This window comes from Odontesthes bonariensis, chromosome 14 (genome assembly GCF_027942865.1).
Source record: "Odontesthes bonariensis isolate fOdoBon6 chromosome 14, fOdoBon6.hap1, whole genome shotgun sequence".
NCBI lineage: Eukaryota > Metazoa > Chordata > Actinopteri > Atheriniformes > Atherinopsidae > Odontesthes > Odontesthes bonariensis.
In genome coordinates this window covers 2626011-2640976 of record NC_134519.1, presented here as the reverse complement: position 1 = coordinate 2640976, position 14966 = coordinate 2626011, and the positions used below count along the sequence as shown (strand labels likewise).

General features: G+C 47.7%; 1 protein-coding gene across 16 annotated transcripts in view; it reads left to right on the top strand.

Moving 5' to 3' along the window:
- Positions 1–14966, top strand: part of dlg1b (discs large MAGUK scaffold protein 1b) — a 134459-nt gene that overhangs the window by 117354 nt on the left and 2139 nt on the right. For 9 of the 16 annotated variants that reach the window (XM_075482513.1, XM_075482520.1, XM_075482530.1 and 6 more), the window contains 7 exons: positions 1851–1950; positions 5557–5598; positions 7177–7227; positions 11276–11377; positions 11481–11653; positions 13693–13802; positions 14355–14446. In XM_075482513.1, coding sequence (XP_075338628.1) covers positions 1851–1950; positions 5557–5598; positions 7177–7227; positions 11276–11377; positions 11481–11653; positions 13693–13802; positions 14355–14446 — 670 coding nt within the window. Of the gene's footprint in view, positions 1–1850; positions 1951–2281; positions 2316–5556; positions 5599–7176; positions 7228–11275; positions 11378–11480; positions 11654–13692; positions 13803–14354; positions 14447–14966 lie in introns of all 16 variants that reach the window. The other 7 variants (XM_075482515.1, XM_075482517.1, XM_075482526.1 and 4 more) reach the window with 3 other exon arrangements.

Here is a 14966-nt window from a genome sequence, read left to right as displayed (position 1 = left end):
TTTTAGAATTTAATAAATAATATTACATTATTATTTAATAATATAATAATAATTATATTTATTATGTTGATATTTTATTATAATAAATATATTTTAAAATAATATATTTTATACATGGCGCTAGCCAGAGAGAAAATAAGGCCAAGCGATGCGAGGTCTGACTTTTTCCTGGAGAACCATTTTGTGATGCAAATGTATTACTCTGTTGAACGCATATTGTTCTGAGAAGCAAAACGCTTTATTTTTTAAACCCCAGCCAACTAGCCGGACTACCTTCATCAACACCAAAACGAGGCTGGAACTCTGCTCATAGGACGCAGCAGGGGGTAAGAAGATGTTCAGAAATGATGCTGCTGATATGGGATGTTACACAGCTTCATGTCAAAAGAGGCGAACTGTCCCTTTAATCCCATTATTTAAATGGGGCTGGTTCATTCAGGCATCATCTTCAGATGATGGTGACACTGATTTAAGTATAAAGAGTGTAAAACATAAACTGTAGTTCATCAGGAGGAAGCTGGACCCAAAGAGAACCAGCTGAAACCAGCTGAGTTTTCCTGAAATAGATCCGGTTCTGACCCACTGTGGGACGTCTTCTCTGTGCTGGCAGCTGCTGTGTGTCTGCATGTGGTCGGCATGTTTCCTCACCCTCCTCACCCTCCTCATCCTCACCTGCATTCAGGTGAACACGGGCCGAGTGCTTCAGCACCGGTCCGGTTCTGTGGTTCAGACTGGATCCAGGAAGAGATTCAGTTTGCTTCTAGATTTCTGTGATTTAAGGTTCAAATAAGTTTAAAGGGACAGTTCGCCTCTTTAAAGGGACAGTTCGCCTCTTTTGACATGAAGCTGTGTAACATCCCATATCAGCAGCATCATTTCTGAACATCTTCTTACCCCCTGCTGCGTCCTGTGAGCAGAGTTCCAGCCTCGTTTTGGTGTTGATGAAGGTAGTCCGGCTAGTTGGCTGGGGTTTAAAAAATAAAGCGTTTTGCTTCTCAGAACAATATGCGTTCAACAGAGTAATACATTTGCATCACAAAATGGTTCTCCAGGAAAAAGTCAGACCTCACAATCTCTTGGCCCTATTTTCTCTCTGGCTAGCGTCATGTATAAAATATATTATTTTAAAATATATTTATTCTAATAAAATATCATCGTTATAAATATAATTACTATTTTTTATTATTAAATAAAAATAATAATAATATTATTTATTCAATTATAAAACATATTAAATAATAAATAAATAAACAATAAATGATTTAGTACATAATAAATTAAATTCGTACCACTGCCTGCTGTGCAGACCGAGCAGCAAACAGCGTAACAGGTGCAGCTGTCGGCAGCAGGCAGTGATACGAAGGGAGAGAAAATAGGGCCAAGAGATTGTGAGGTCTGACTTTTTCCTGGAGAACCATTTTGTGATGCAAATGTATTACTCTGTTGAACGCATATTGTTCTGAGAAGCAAAACGCTTTATTTTTTAAACCCCAGCCAACTAGCCGGACTACCTTCATCAACACCAAAACGAGGCTGGAACTCTGCTCACAGGACGCAGCAGGGGGTAAGAAGATGTTCAGAAATGATGCTGCTGATATGGGATGTCATACAGCTTCATGCCAGAAGAGGTGAACTGTCCCTTTAACAATAAGATGAATTCCTGAGATAACCAGCGAGCCACAGATTCAAAGCTTCTGTCCGAGCCAACATCAGACCTCCTCATCTCCCCTTTCCTCTTTTTTGTTGTTCAACACTCCATCACCCCACCTCTTCCTCCTCCTCTTCCTCTTTTTGTTGTTCAACACTCCATCACCCCTCCTCTTCCTCCTCCTCCTCCTCTTCCTCCTCAGCAGTCCCTCAATGACAAGCGTAAAAAGAACCTCTTTACCCGAAAGTTTCCGTTCTACAAGAGCAAAGAGGCGAGCGAGCAGGAGACCAGCGACCTCGACCGTAAGTACCGGCGCGGGAGGCGGGGGGGGGCGGGGTCTCTGAGAGTCGACTGGTCGGCGGCAGGAAGAGAGATCAGCTGGTGGCGGCGTGCTGCCCTGGTTGTCACGGCAGCAGGGCTGGCTACAACAACCCTCCCCAGATTGAACTGAAACTCAGTGCCAAACCTGCTCTTCCTGTTTGGAGCCAACATGGCCGCCCCGCAGCCAACATGGCCGCCCTGCTGACCGGCTGCGCTCCCTCTGCTCTCTCCGTCTGTCGCTGGAACTCAGTAACGTTGTGTCTTTGTGGTTGTTTTCTCTCCTTGTTGTTCTCTGGGCTCTGCTGACCGCAGGATAACAGCGACGACCTGCTGCCCAAAGGCCACAGTAAGTGCCCCCCCCCTCCCCCACCATGAAAAACTCCCATCAGCCTCTCTGTCTCCACCAGGATCCTCTGACACTTCACAGCTGCACAGTTTCATCCTTTGGAGGGAAACTCTCTGATGTGAGAATAACTTCTTTAAGATAAAGTCTCCGGCTGTGTTCGAAACCGCATACTTCTCCTACTACTCATACTATCTTTTGAGTTAGTATGCGAGTTTGAGTAAGCAGAAGTTCCCGGATGCATACTAGATTCTCCGAAATGTTGGGTATGCATCATGAGGTTACTACTCGTACTCAAACTACCCAAGATGCAACGTAACGTGACGTCGCCGATCGTCATCTCCTGTCAAAACGGCAGTTTCAAGCTAGCTACAACGAGGGTAGGTTCACTTCCTGTTTTCAAAACAAAAGCACCAATTGTATGGTAATGGCTTTCCCTGTGATAAAAGGCAACGGGTATTTTATTTTGTGAAAATAACAGGAAGTGCGTTGCTCACTGCGGCTAGCTTTAGTAGCGCCGAATTCGTGGGAACAAAATAGTAAACAGCCGGTATTTTGTCAGGTTTTCAACACGTTGGGGATCTAAACGACTACTTTCTCGCCTGAAAATGTTTCAAATGTTGCTAAAGTTTACAGAGTTTAGAGCTTAAGAGAAATCAGCTTCAGGCCGGCTGATTACGGCTCGGGCAGGAGCGAAATGCATTGTGGGTAAACGCTCTGCAAACTGTCTGATCGATAAATATGTAGTATGCAGTATGTAGTATGTAGTAGGAAGTATGTAGTATGCAGTGTGGTAGTATGGAAGTATGTAGTGTGTAGTATGGAAGTATGGTAGTGTGTAGTATGGTAGTATGCAGTATGTAGTATGGAAGTATGTAGTGTGTAGTATGGTAGTATGCAGTATGTAGTATGGAAGTATGTAGTATGGTAGTGTGTAGTATGGTAGTATGCAGTGTGTAGTATGGTAGTATGCAGTGTGGTAGTGTGTAGTATGCAGTGTGGTAGTATGGTAGTATGCAGTGTGTAGTATGGTAGTATGCAGTATGTAGTGTGTAGTATGTAGTGTGTAGTATGGTAGTATGTAGTGTGTAGTATGGTAGTATGCAGTATGTAGTGTGTAGTATGCGGTTTCGAACACAGTCTCAGACTCGGCTGCTCGCTGGTCCCTAAACTTCAGCTGGACTTCTTCTTCTTGTTTAAATAGGTCACAGGAAGTTTTTTTTATCGGTTTCTCACTAAATAAATTGATTTTTACGCTCGATGAACGCACAAAATATTCAGTCACATGTTCTGCTGATCTCTGAAAAAACGTTTCAGCTTTTTTGTGTGAAAACTTTCTCAGTAAAACCAGAGAAAACGAGCTGCACACTAAAGTGTTTAAATGTGAAACAGTTGGAACGAATCGACAGATATTCAGAAGAATCTTTGTTTTTATGACTTCAGAGCAGAGAAACACTGTTACCGGACTCGCTGTTAAAGGAGTTTAAGATGATTAGATGTTGAAGTTGGTTCCTGGTGGACACAGTCAAACACCTTCCTCTTCCTCACCACAGACCTTCATGGATCCTTCAGGCCGGAGCTCTTCACCTTCATCACTCTCATACGTCACAATGTTTTTCTGGGGATTTTAGTCCCAACTCGTCCTTTTTCTCGTGGTTTCCACGGCTTTTTATGTCTGAAAACTATCAGAAACATTTCGCTCGGATCAGAAAAAGACGACTGGAACGTTTACTGCTGCTCTCATTTAGCTCCACAGGGACTTCCTGGCAGAATAAACCAGCTCAGTTTGAATCTCAGCTCTGTTTAAAGTGTTGATTCCCAGAGAAAGAGCAGTTTATAACTTTGGTTTCCGGTCCTGCTCCAAACTGTTTGGCTCGGCAGATGAAGCTTCTGAGGATCCACATCCTACAAACACGGATTTGAAAAGTGTTGTTTCCATTATTTAAGTAGCGGTGTACCACAGGGCTCTGTGTGAGGGCCTCTGCTTATATCCAGTGAGAGTGAAGGTACATTTGAAGAGCAGCTTTATTCTCCCAGCAGCTCAGTCAGAACTACAGATGAACCCGTTATTCTGTCGGCCGCCTCGACCTTCGGCTGCAAACACACAAACTTTAACATAAATCATCTCAGAAATCGCTTTGGCTGCAGAAAGAAAAGATGAGTCACGACTTCCTTCAGTGACCTTGAGCTGAAAGAGTCCGTCAGAACCTATATTTGGCTCATCGGTGCGTTGTGTAATAACCACCTGAAGTCTGTTCTCACTGAACCTGGAATCTATGAGCTCCTGGTGTCGGTACCAGATCGGCTCGGGGTCCATCGTCTGCTGAATACGTCACACAATATGGCTGTCCGCTATTAAAAAAAAGTTGAGATTGGCTCAGACAAACTTTGTTGCGTTCGACTTTCACAACAGACAGATGGATAGATGCCATTTCTAGCAAATTTTTCAGTGTGTGTATTTGTCTTATTTACCTAGACTGTATGTATGTGTATATATATATATATATGTAGTGTATGTATATACACACATATCCAACAGAACAATTTTTACAAGTTTTATGTACATTTATATGCAGGAGTCCACACGCATATAGTCAGAGAGGTTATTGCTGCTCAGCACACAAAACCTTAAATGAAGCTTCTCTTCAGAGTGAACCAAAGTGGCCGAAATGATTCAACAAAACAAACTTTTGGGGCTGGTGGTGGTCAGGGTGTGGTGCACACTATTCTGTAGGAAATATTTCATTTCTTCGTAAAAGCTCTCCGTAGCTGCTGCCGATCACCGAAAGACCGAGGAAAAAAAAAACTCTTCGACGCACAGCGCCTAGTTACGGTTACTATGGCTACTACAGCCAATCACAATGTACTCCCATTCAAGCGGTCAGCCATATTGTGTGACGTAATCAGCATTCGAAGGAACCCGAGCCGATCTGGTACCTACACCGGCTCGTTTTTTAAGTGCAGTGACTTCTGTTCCCGGGCCTGAAAAACTGCCTCAGTGGGCTGAGATACCACAATTTCCCTTTTTGAGCCGGTTGACTCTGTTGATTTGACCATTAAAGGTTAGTTATGTGTATTTAAAATACAGAGAAGTGTGTAAGTTGAAGTCCGTCCGGAGAAGCTAAAGTTCAGTCACACCGGATGTTTGTTTCTGTGATGTGTGCTGCCAGCTCGGAGCAAAGCATTGTGGGAAGGCGACGCTGCCCACTGACGCGGTCTGTACTGTGTGTTGTTGTGATTCCAGAACATGTGACGTCAAACGCCAGCGATAGCGAAAGCAGCTACCGTAAGTGTAACGCTGCCCGTTTCGCCCAGTTGCTCACTAACAATCCCCTGCTAACAGCTAACGCCCTCCCTGATGTCGTTAACGAGCACGGCCTGCTGATTGGCTGATAACAGCATGACCTCACACACTAAGATTATGTCCCCGCTGACAGCATGGCGATCTGTTCGCATGAACGCTGGAAGACGTGAAGCTCAGAGAGCAGCTTCAGAACCGTGTCTGTGGATTATTTTAGTTCAGGAGCTTCATACGAACAGACACGTCAGAAATTCACGTGAAAGATGCTTCAAAAGTTGATTACTCACCATAAATGTCTCGTCAGATTAGCATGTTGGATAACCTGGTTTTAACATGACGCTGTTCACTAAGTTCTGTCATTAAACAGAAAGTTCAGGTCTTCATAGTCTATTTCTGGATGATTTCCGGCCTGTTTTGAGGTAACTGGTTTAAGCAACGTAGGAAAGAAGAGTGGACCAGAGGTCCTCCACAGCCAAGTGAGCGCCTGATAACTTCAACTCAAACTGTTGGATCAGGGGGTTCACTTAGTTAAATAATGCAGCAGATGGCTTTTGGATCAGGGGGTTCACTTAGTTAAATAATGCAGCAGATGGCTGTTGGATCAGGGGGTTCACTTAGTTAAATAATGCAGCAGATGGTTTCTGTTCTGTCCTGAAACAGGGTGTTCTTTCTTTGTAACATGACCGAATGATGGGTCGGTTAGCTTTGCACGTGTACATACTTATAGAGGCCGGACGCCATGTCAGGTCACCTTATGTGTACCTGCAGGTAGATTAGTTTCCTAGCCAGGCCGATAACGTCCCAACTAATGAAGATAAAACGGTTAAAACCGTGAAAGCAAGTCATTTAAAACGGTGAAAGGATGAAGTGTTCTGGTTCCACAGGTCAGTCAGCTGTTCTGGAGCTGCTTAAACGCTGCAGTTTTACCCCAAACAACAACAAATCTATTAAATCTAAAGTCTAAGACATGATAGAAACTATGTGAACAGTTTAACACCAGTTACCTTGAACCAGTCGGATTGTGCTGCATGCAACAAGAACCCAAAAAGTTCCTTTAAATGAGCTTTAAGTGGTGCCCAGAGGAGTCAGTCGTTATATCAGTGAGTCTCTGTCCAGCCTCTAACTAACCTCAGGAAGTGAAGATCAGCTTTCTCTCCTCATCCTTCACCCTTCATCCCTCCATCCTCCTCTCAGCCTTCATCCCTCCATCCTCCTCTCATCCTTCATCCCTCCATCCTCCTCTCATCCTTCATCCCTCCAACCTCCTCTCATCCTTCATCCCTCCATCCTCTCATCCTTCATCCCTCCATCCTCCTCTCATCCTTCATCCCTCCATCCTCCTCTCAGCCTTCATCCCTCCATCCTCCTCTCATCCTTCATCCCTCCATCCTCCTCTCATCCTTCATCCCTCCAACCTCCTCTCATCCTTCATCCCTCCATCCTCTCATCCTTCATCCCTCCATCCTCCTCTCATCCTTCATCCCTCCATCCTCCTCTCAGCCTTCATCCCTCCATCCTCCTCATCCTCAGCTCTCGACCCTTAAACTGTTTCTGTGTTTTCAGGTGGGCAGGAGGAGTACGTTCTGTCGTATGAACCCGTCGTTCAGCAGGAAGGTGAGACCTTTAACGTCTTCTCATTCTTTGACCTTTAGACCTTTAACATCTTCTCATTCTTTAACCGTGTCATAGAAGAAATTCAGATTCATCTGATTCATCAATCTCAATCAGATTTCAGCCACAGAACAGGACAGATGGTACATAGAAGGTTCTTCTTTCTTTAACCTCCACCACGAGGAAAGTTAAAGTAGAACTGGAACGGAACGGGGACGGAAATGGGGTTGGAACGGGGTTGGAACTGGGGTCGGAACGGGGTTGGAAATGGGGTTGGAACGGGGTTGGAACTGGGTCGGAACTGGGGTTGGAAATGGGGTTGGAACGGGTCGGAACGGGGTTGGAACTGGGTCGGAACTGGGGTTGGAAATGGGGTTGGAACGGGGACGGAACAGGGTTGGAAATGGGGTTGGAACAGGGACGGAACTGGGTTGGAAATGGGGTTGGAACTGGGACGGAACTGGGGTTGGAACTGGGTCGGAACGGGGTTGGAAATGGGGTTGGAACGGGGTTGGAAATGGGGTTGGAACTGGGTTGGAACTGGGGTTGGAAATGGGTTGGAACGGGGACGGAACTGGGGTCGGAACGGGGTTGGAACAGGGTTGGAAATGGGGTTGGAAATGGGTTGGAAATGGGGTTGGAACTGGGGTTGGAACTGGGACGGAACTGGGGTTGGAACGGGGTTGGAAATGGGGTTGGAACGGGGACGGAACTGGGTTGGAAATGGGGTTGGAACTGGGTTGGAAATGGGATTGGAAATGGGGTTGGAACGGGGTTGGAAATGGGGTTGGAACGGGGTTGGAAATGGGGTTGGAACGGGGTTGGAAATGGGGTCGGAACGGGGTTGGAAATGGGGTCGGAACGGGGTTGGAAATGGGGTCGGAACGGGGTTGGAAATGGGGTCGGAACGGGGTTGGAAATGGGGTCGGAACAGGGTCGGAACGGGGTTGGAAATGGGGTTGGAACGGGGTTGGAAATGGGGTCGGAACAGGGTCGGAACTGGGTTGGAAATGGGATTGGAACGGGGTTGGAAATGGGGTTGGAACTGGGTTGGAAATGGGATTGGAACGGGGTTGGAAATGGGGTCGGAACGGGGTTGGAAATGGGGTCGGAACAGGGTCGGAACGGGGTTGGAAATGGGGTTGGAACTGGGTTGGAACGGGGTTGGAAATGGGGTCGGAACGGGGTTGGAAATGGGGTCGGAACGGGGTTGGAATGGGGTTGGAAATGGGGTCGGAACGGGGTTGGAAATGGGGTCGGAATGGGGTTGGAACGGGGTTGGAACGGGGTTGGAAATGGGGTCGGAACGGGGTTGGAACGGGGTTGGAAATGGGGTTGGAAACGGGGTTGGAAATGGGGTCGGAAATGGGGTCGGAACGGGGTTGGAACGGGGTTGGAACGGGGTTGGAAATGGGGTCGGAACGGGGTTGGAATGGGGTTGGAAATGGGGTCGGAACGGGGTTGGAAATGGGGTCGGAATGGGGTTGGAACGGGGTTGGAACGGGGTTGGAAATGGGGTCGGAACGGGGTTGGAACGGGGTTGGAAATGGGGTTGGAAACGGGGTTGGAAATGGGGTCGGAACTGGGGTCGGAACGGGGTTGGAACGGGGTTGGAAATGGGGTTGGAACTGGGGTCGGAACGGGGTTGGAACAGGGTTGGAAATGGGGTTGGAAATGGGGTTGGAACTGGGACGGAACTGGGGTTGGAACGGGGTTGGAAATGGGGTTGGAACGGGGACGGAACTGGGTTGGAAATGGGGTTGGAACTGGGTTGGAAATGGGATTGGAAATGGGGTTGGAACGGGGTTGGAAATGGGGTTGGAACGGGGTTGGAAATGGGGTCGGAACGGGGTTGGAAATGGGGTCGGAACGGGGTTGGAAATGGGGTCGGAACGGGGTTGGAAATGGGGTCGGAACGGGGTTGGAAATGGGGTCGGAACGGGGTTGGAAATGGGGTCGGAACAGGGTCGGAACGGGGTTGGAAATGGGGTTGGAACGGGGTTGGAAATGGGGTCGGAACGGGGTCGGAACTGGGTTGGAAATGGGATTGGAACGGGGTTGGAAATGGGGTTGGAACTGGGTTGGAAATGGGATTGGAACGGGGTTGGAAATGGGGTCGGAACGGGGTTGGAAATGGGGTCGGAACTGGGTTGGAACGGGGTTGGAAATGGGGTCGGAACGGGGTTGGAAATGGGGTCGGAACGGGGTTGGAAATGGGGTCGGAACGGGGTTGGAAATGGGGTCGGAACGGGGTTGGAAATGGGGTCGGAACGGGGTTGGAAATGGGGTCGGAACGGGGTTGGAAATGGGGTCGGAACAGGGTCGGAACGGGGTTGGAAATGGGGTTGGAACGGGGTTGGAAATGGGGTCGGAACGGGGTCGGAACTGGGTTGGAAATGGGATTGGAACGGGGTTGGAACTGGGTTGGAAATGGGATTGGAACGGGGTTGGAAATGGGGTCGGAACGGGGTTGGAAATGGGGTCGGAACTGGGTTGGAACGGGGTTGGAAATGGGGTCGGAACGGGGTTGGAAATGGGGTCGGAACGGGGTTGGAATGGGGTTGGAAATGGGGTCGGAACGGGGTTGGAAATGGGGTCGGAATGGGGTTGGAACGGGGTTGGAACGGGGTTGGAAATGGGGTCGGAACGGGGTTGGAACGGGGTTGGAAATGGGGTTGGAAATGGGGTTGGAAACGGGGTTGGAAATGGGGTCGGAACGGGGTTGGAACGGGGTTGGAAATGGGGTTGGAAATGGGGTTGGAAATGGGGTTGGAAATGGGGTCGGAACTGGGGTCGGAACGGGGTTGGAACGGGGTTGGAAATGGGGTTGGAACTGGGGTTGGAACGGGGTTGGAAATGGGGTTGGAACGGGGTTGGAAATGGGGTTGGAACTGGGGTTGGAACGGGGTTGGAAATGGGGTTGGAACGGGGTTGGAAATGGGGTTGGAACTGGGGTTGGAACGGGGTTGGAAATGGGGTTGGAACGGGGACGGAACTGGGGTTGGAACGGGGTTGGAAATGGGGTTGGAACTGGGGTTGGAACGGGGTTGGAAATGGGGTTGGAACGGGGTTGGAACTGGGGTTGGAACGGGGTTGGAAATGGGGTTGGAACTGGGGTTGGAACGGGGTTGGAAATGGGGTTGGAACTGGGGTCGGAACGGGGTTGGAACGGGGTTGGAAATGGGGTTGGAACGGGGTTGGAACTGGGGTTGGAACGGGGTTGGAAATGGGGTTGGAACGGGGTTGGAAATGGGGTTGGAACTGGGGTTGGAACGGGGTTGGAAATGGGGTTGGAACTGGGACGGAACTGGGGTTGGAACGGGGTCGGAACGGGGTTGGAAATGGGGTTGGAACGGGGACGGAACTGGGTTGGAAATGGGGTTGGAACAGGGTTGGAAATGGGGTCGGAACGGGGTTGGAAATGGGGTCGGAACGGGGTTGGAAATGGGGTCGGAACGGGGTTGGAAATGGGGTCGGAACGGGGTTGGAAATGGGGTCGGAACGGGGTTGGAAATGGGGTCGGAACGGGGACGGAACTGGGTTGGAAATGGGGTTGGAAATGGGGTTGGAACGGGGTTGGAAATGGGGTCGGAACGGGGTTGGAAATGGGGTCGGAACGGGGTTGGAAATGGGGTCGGAATGGGGTTGGAAATGGGGTCGGAACGGGGTTGGAACGGGGTTGGAAATGGGGTTGGAACGGGGTTGGAAATGGGGTCGGAATGGGGTTGGAAATGGGGTCGGAACGGGGTTGGAACGGGGTTGGAAATGGGGTTGGAACGGGGTTGGAAATGGGGTTGGAAACGGGGTTGGAAATGGGGTTGGAACGGGGTTGGAACGGGGTTGGAAATGGGGTTGGAACGGGGTGGGACCACCCTAACCAGCCTGAAACCAGTAAAAGTCCTGCTTCAGTTCAGGTTTGGAGCAGAGCTCCTCAGCTTTGATGGCCTGATCACATTTTAGACACGTTAAAGGTTAAAAACTGCTTTAGGATGAGGGCTTTAAATGATGTCTCTGTGCTCTGCTGTTTCTGAGTCTCCATCCTCTCCAACAGTGAACTACACCCGGCCCGTCATCATCCTCGGCCCCATGAAGGATCGGATCAACGACGACCTGATCTCAGAGTTCCCCGACAAATTCGGTTCCTGCGTCCCACGTAGGTCCAGTCAGCTCGTCACATTTAGATGGATTATTATTATTATTGGGGGGGTCGTCCCCTTTAGTGTGGATCCTAAAGTGTTCCTCGCCCCTCCTCTCAGATACGACCCGACCGAAGCGCGACTACGAGGTGGACGGCAGAGATTATCACTTCATGGTTTCCAGGGAGCAGATGGAGAAGGACATCCAGGACCACAAGTTCATCGAGGCGGGGCAGTACAACAACCACCTGTACGGAACCAGCGTGCAGTCGGTCCGAGAGGTGGCCGAGAAGGTACCGCCGCAGAACCCGAGCCGCAGAACCCGAGCCGCAGAACCCGAGCCGCCTCAGAGCTCCACTCAGATTAAGAGCTGGGCCTCAGATGCATTTGGTTTCTGTAACAGCCTTCACTGACAGGCGTCTTCACTTTAGTTACCTTTAAAGCTAAAGATGAGCTTTGATGTCAAAATAACAGGAAGTGCGTTGCTCACCGCGGCTAGCTTTAGTAGCGCCGAATTCGATGAGAATGGCTGTGTTCGAAACCGCCTACTACATACCGCATACTACATACTGCATACTACATACTGCATACTACATACTACATACCGCATACTACATACCGCATACTGCATACTGCATACTACATACTGCATACTACATACCGCATACTACATACCGCATACTGCATACTACACACCGCCTACTACATACCGCCTACTACATACCGCATACTACATACCGCATACTACATACCGCATACTGCATACTACATACTGCATACTACATACTGCATAATACATACCGCATACTACATACCGCATACTACATACCGCATACTACATACCGCATACTACATACTGCATACTACATACTGCATACTACATACCGCATACTACATACTGCATACTACATACTGCATACTACATACTGCATACTACATACTACATCCTGCATACTACATACTACATACTGCATAGTACATACTGCATAATACATACTGCATAGTACATACTGCATAATACATACTACATACTGCATACTACATACTGCATAATACATACTACATACTGCATACTACATCCTGCATACTACATACTGCATACTGCATACTACATCCTGCATACTACATACTGCATACTGCATACTACATACTGCATACTACATACTGCATACTACATACTGCATACTGCATACTACATACTGCATACTACATACCGCATACTACATACTGCATACTACATACTGCATACTACATACTGCATACTACATACTACATCCTGCATACTACATACTACATACTGCATAGTACATACTGCATAATACATACGACATACTGCATACTACATACTGCATACTACATACTGCATAGTACATACTGCATAATACATACTACATACTGCATACTACATCCTGCATACTACATACTGCATACTGCATACTACATCCTGCATACTACATACTGCATACTGCATACTACATACTGCATACTACATACTGCATACTACATACTGCATAATACATACTACATACTGCATACTACATACTGCATAGTACATACTGCATAATACATACTGCATACTGCATACTACATCCTGCATACTACATACTGCATACTGCATACTGCATACTACATCCTGCATACTACATACTGCATACGGCATACTCATCGATCAGACAGTATGCAGAGCGTTTACCCACAATGCATTTCGCTCCTGCCCGAGCCGAAATCAGCCGGCCTGAAGCTGATTTCCCTTAAGCTCTAAACTCTGTAAACTTTAGCAACATTTGAAACATTTTCAGGTGAGAAAGTAGTCGTTTAGATCCCCAACGTGTTGAAAACCTGACAAAATACCGGCTGTTTGCCATTTTGTTCCTACGAATTCGGCGCTACTAAAGCTAGCCGCAGTGAGCAACGCACTTCCTGTTATTTTCACAAAATAAAATACCCGTTGCCTTTTATCATAGGGAAAGCCATTACCATACAATTGGTGCTTTTGTTTTGAAAACAGGAAGTGAACCTACCCTCGTTGTAGCTAGCTTGAAACTGCCGTTTTGACAGGAAATGGCGATCGGCGACGTCACGTTACGTTGCATCTTGGGTAGTTTGAGTATGAGTAGTAACCTCATGATGCATACCCAACATTTAGGAGAATCTAGTATGCATCCGGGAACTTAAAAAAAGTTAAAGTTAGTATGAGTAGTATGAGTAGTAGGAGAAGTATGCGGTTTGGAACACAGCCGGAGAGTCTAACCTGACTGACGAGCTGAAGGCGGTAAACTGCTTTGAACCGTCAGACACTTTCAGAGCGCTGACGTAGCTGTGCTGCTTTCAGGGGAAACACTGCATCCTGGACGTGTCGGGGAACGCCATCAAGAGGCTGCAGCTGGCCCAGCTGCACCCCATCGCCATCTTCATCAAACCCAAATCTGTGGAGAACATCATGTGAGTCCGAGGCCGTTTTCTACGGTGGCCGACACGTGCAAACGCCGAAACAAATCCAACAGTAAAACCCTGCAAGAGAAAAATGCGGCAAAAACAAAAACGACCGGAGCACACGCGCTGCGAACTTCAAAACACAACGGAAGTTCGCCAGGCCACTAGGGGGTCTCGACCTGTGGGATAGGGGATCGAATATGGGAGATCTACCATATTAATGAAAGAGAAGAAAGTCAAAAGGTACGTTGTCATTTATGTCTTTTTTAAACACTTGGCCGTAATTTTTTACCTTATTATAGAAGAGCAGCGGAGTTATGTCGCTATAATAAGGTAAAAGATTACGGCCAAGTGTTTAAAAAAGACGTAAATGACAACGTACTTTTTGACTTTCTTCTCTTCCATTAATATGGTAGATCTCCCACAGGTCGAGACCCCCTAGTGGCCTGGCGAACTTCCGTTGTGTTTTGAAGTTTGCAGCGCGTGTGCACGTGTCGGCCACCGTAGTTTTCACTGCGAGTCGCCCGGCCTGAAACGTCCCTAACTCGCTTTATCCGGCAGGGAGATGAACAAGCGTCTGACGGAGGATCAGGGCAGGAAGACCTTCGACCGAGCCGGCAAGCTGGAGCAGGAGTTCACCGAACATTTCACAGGTCAGACTCTTTGAGCTCCTCCAGCTGCTGCAGGTTTAAGGTCGGAGCGGCAGCCTCGTTAACTTTAACTGTTCACATTACATGTTGTTTCTCTGTGTTCGTATGGAAGTTTTTCTGTGCGTGAGTTTGAATACGAATTTCTAATATTGAATTTTTACAGCATCAAAATCAGACTTTGAATTTGAAAAACCAACAGTGTTAAAAAAAAAATCAATTTCTAAAAACAAAAATCAGATCAGCTCAATAGATATTAGTAATATCTATTACTCAATTTTATTAACACAAATGGCAAATAAAGTAAACTCAGTCACCGAAGCACCATCACCCGCGTTGGTGGACATGGCCGATCTGTCCAATGGAGCGGAACTTGATTGGCTGCCGTTGGATGAATTGGATCAGTTGCTTCTCCCTGTTTACCCGGATGTTAATTCTGGTTCTATTTCCATTGAATTTTTTTAAGTTGATTTTTTTTTTTTTTCACTGCAAATGCGATTAATCGCGATTAATCAGGGAAATAATG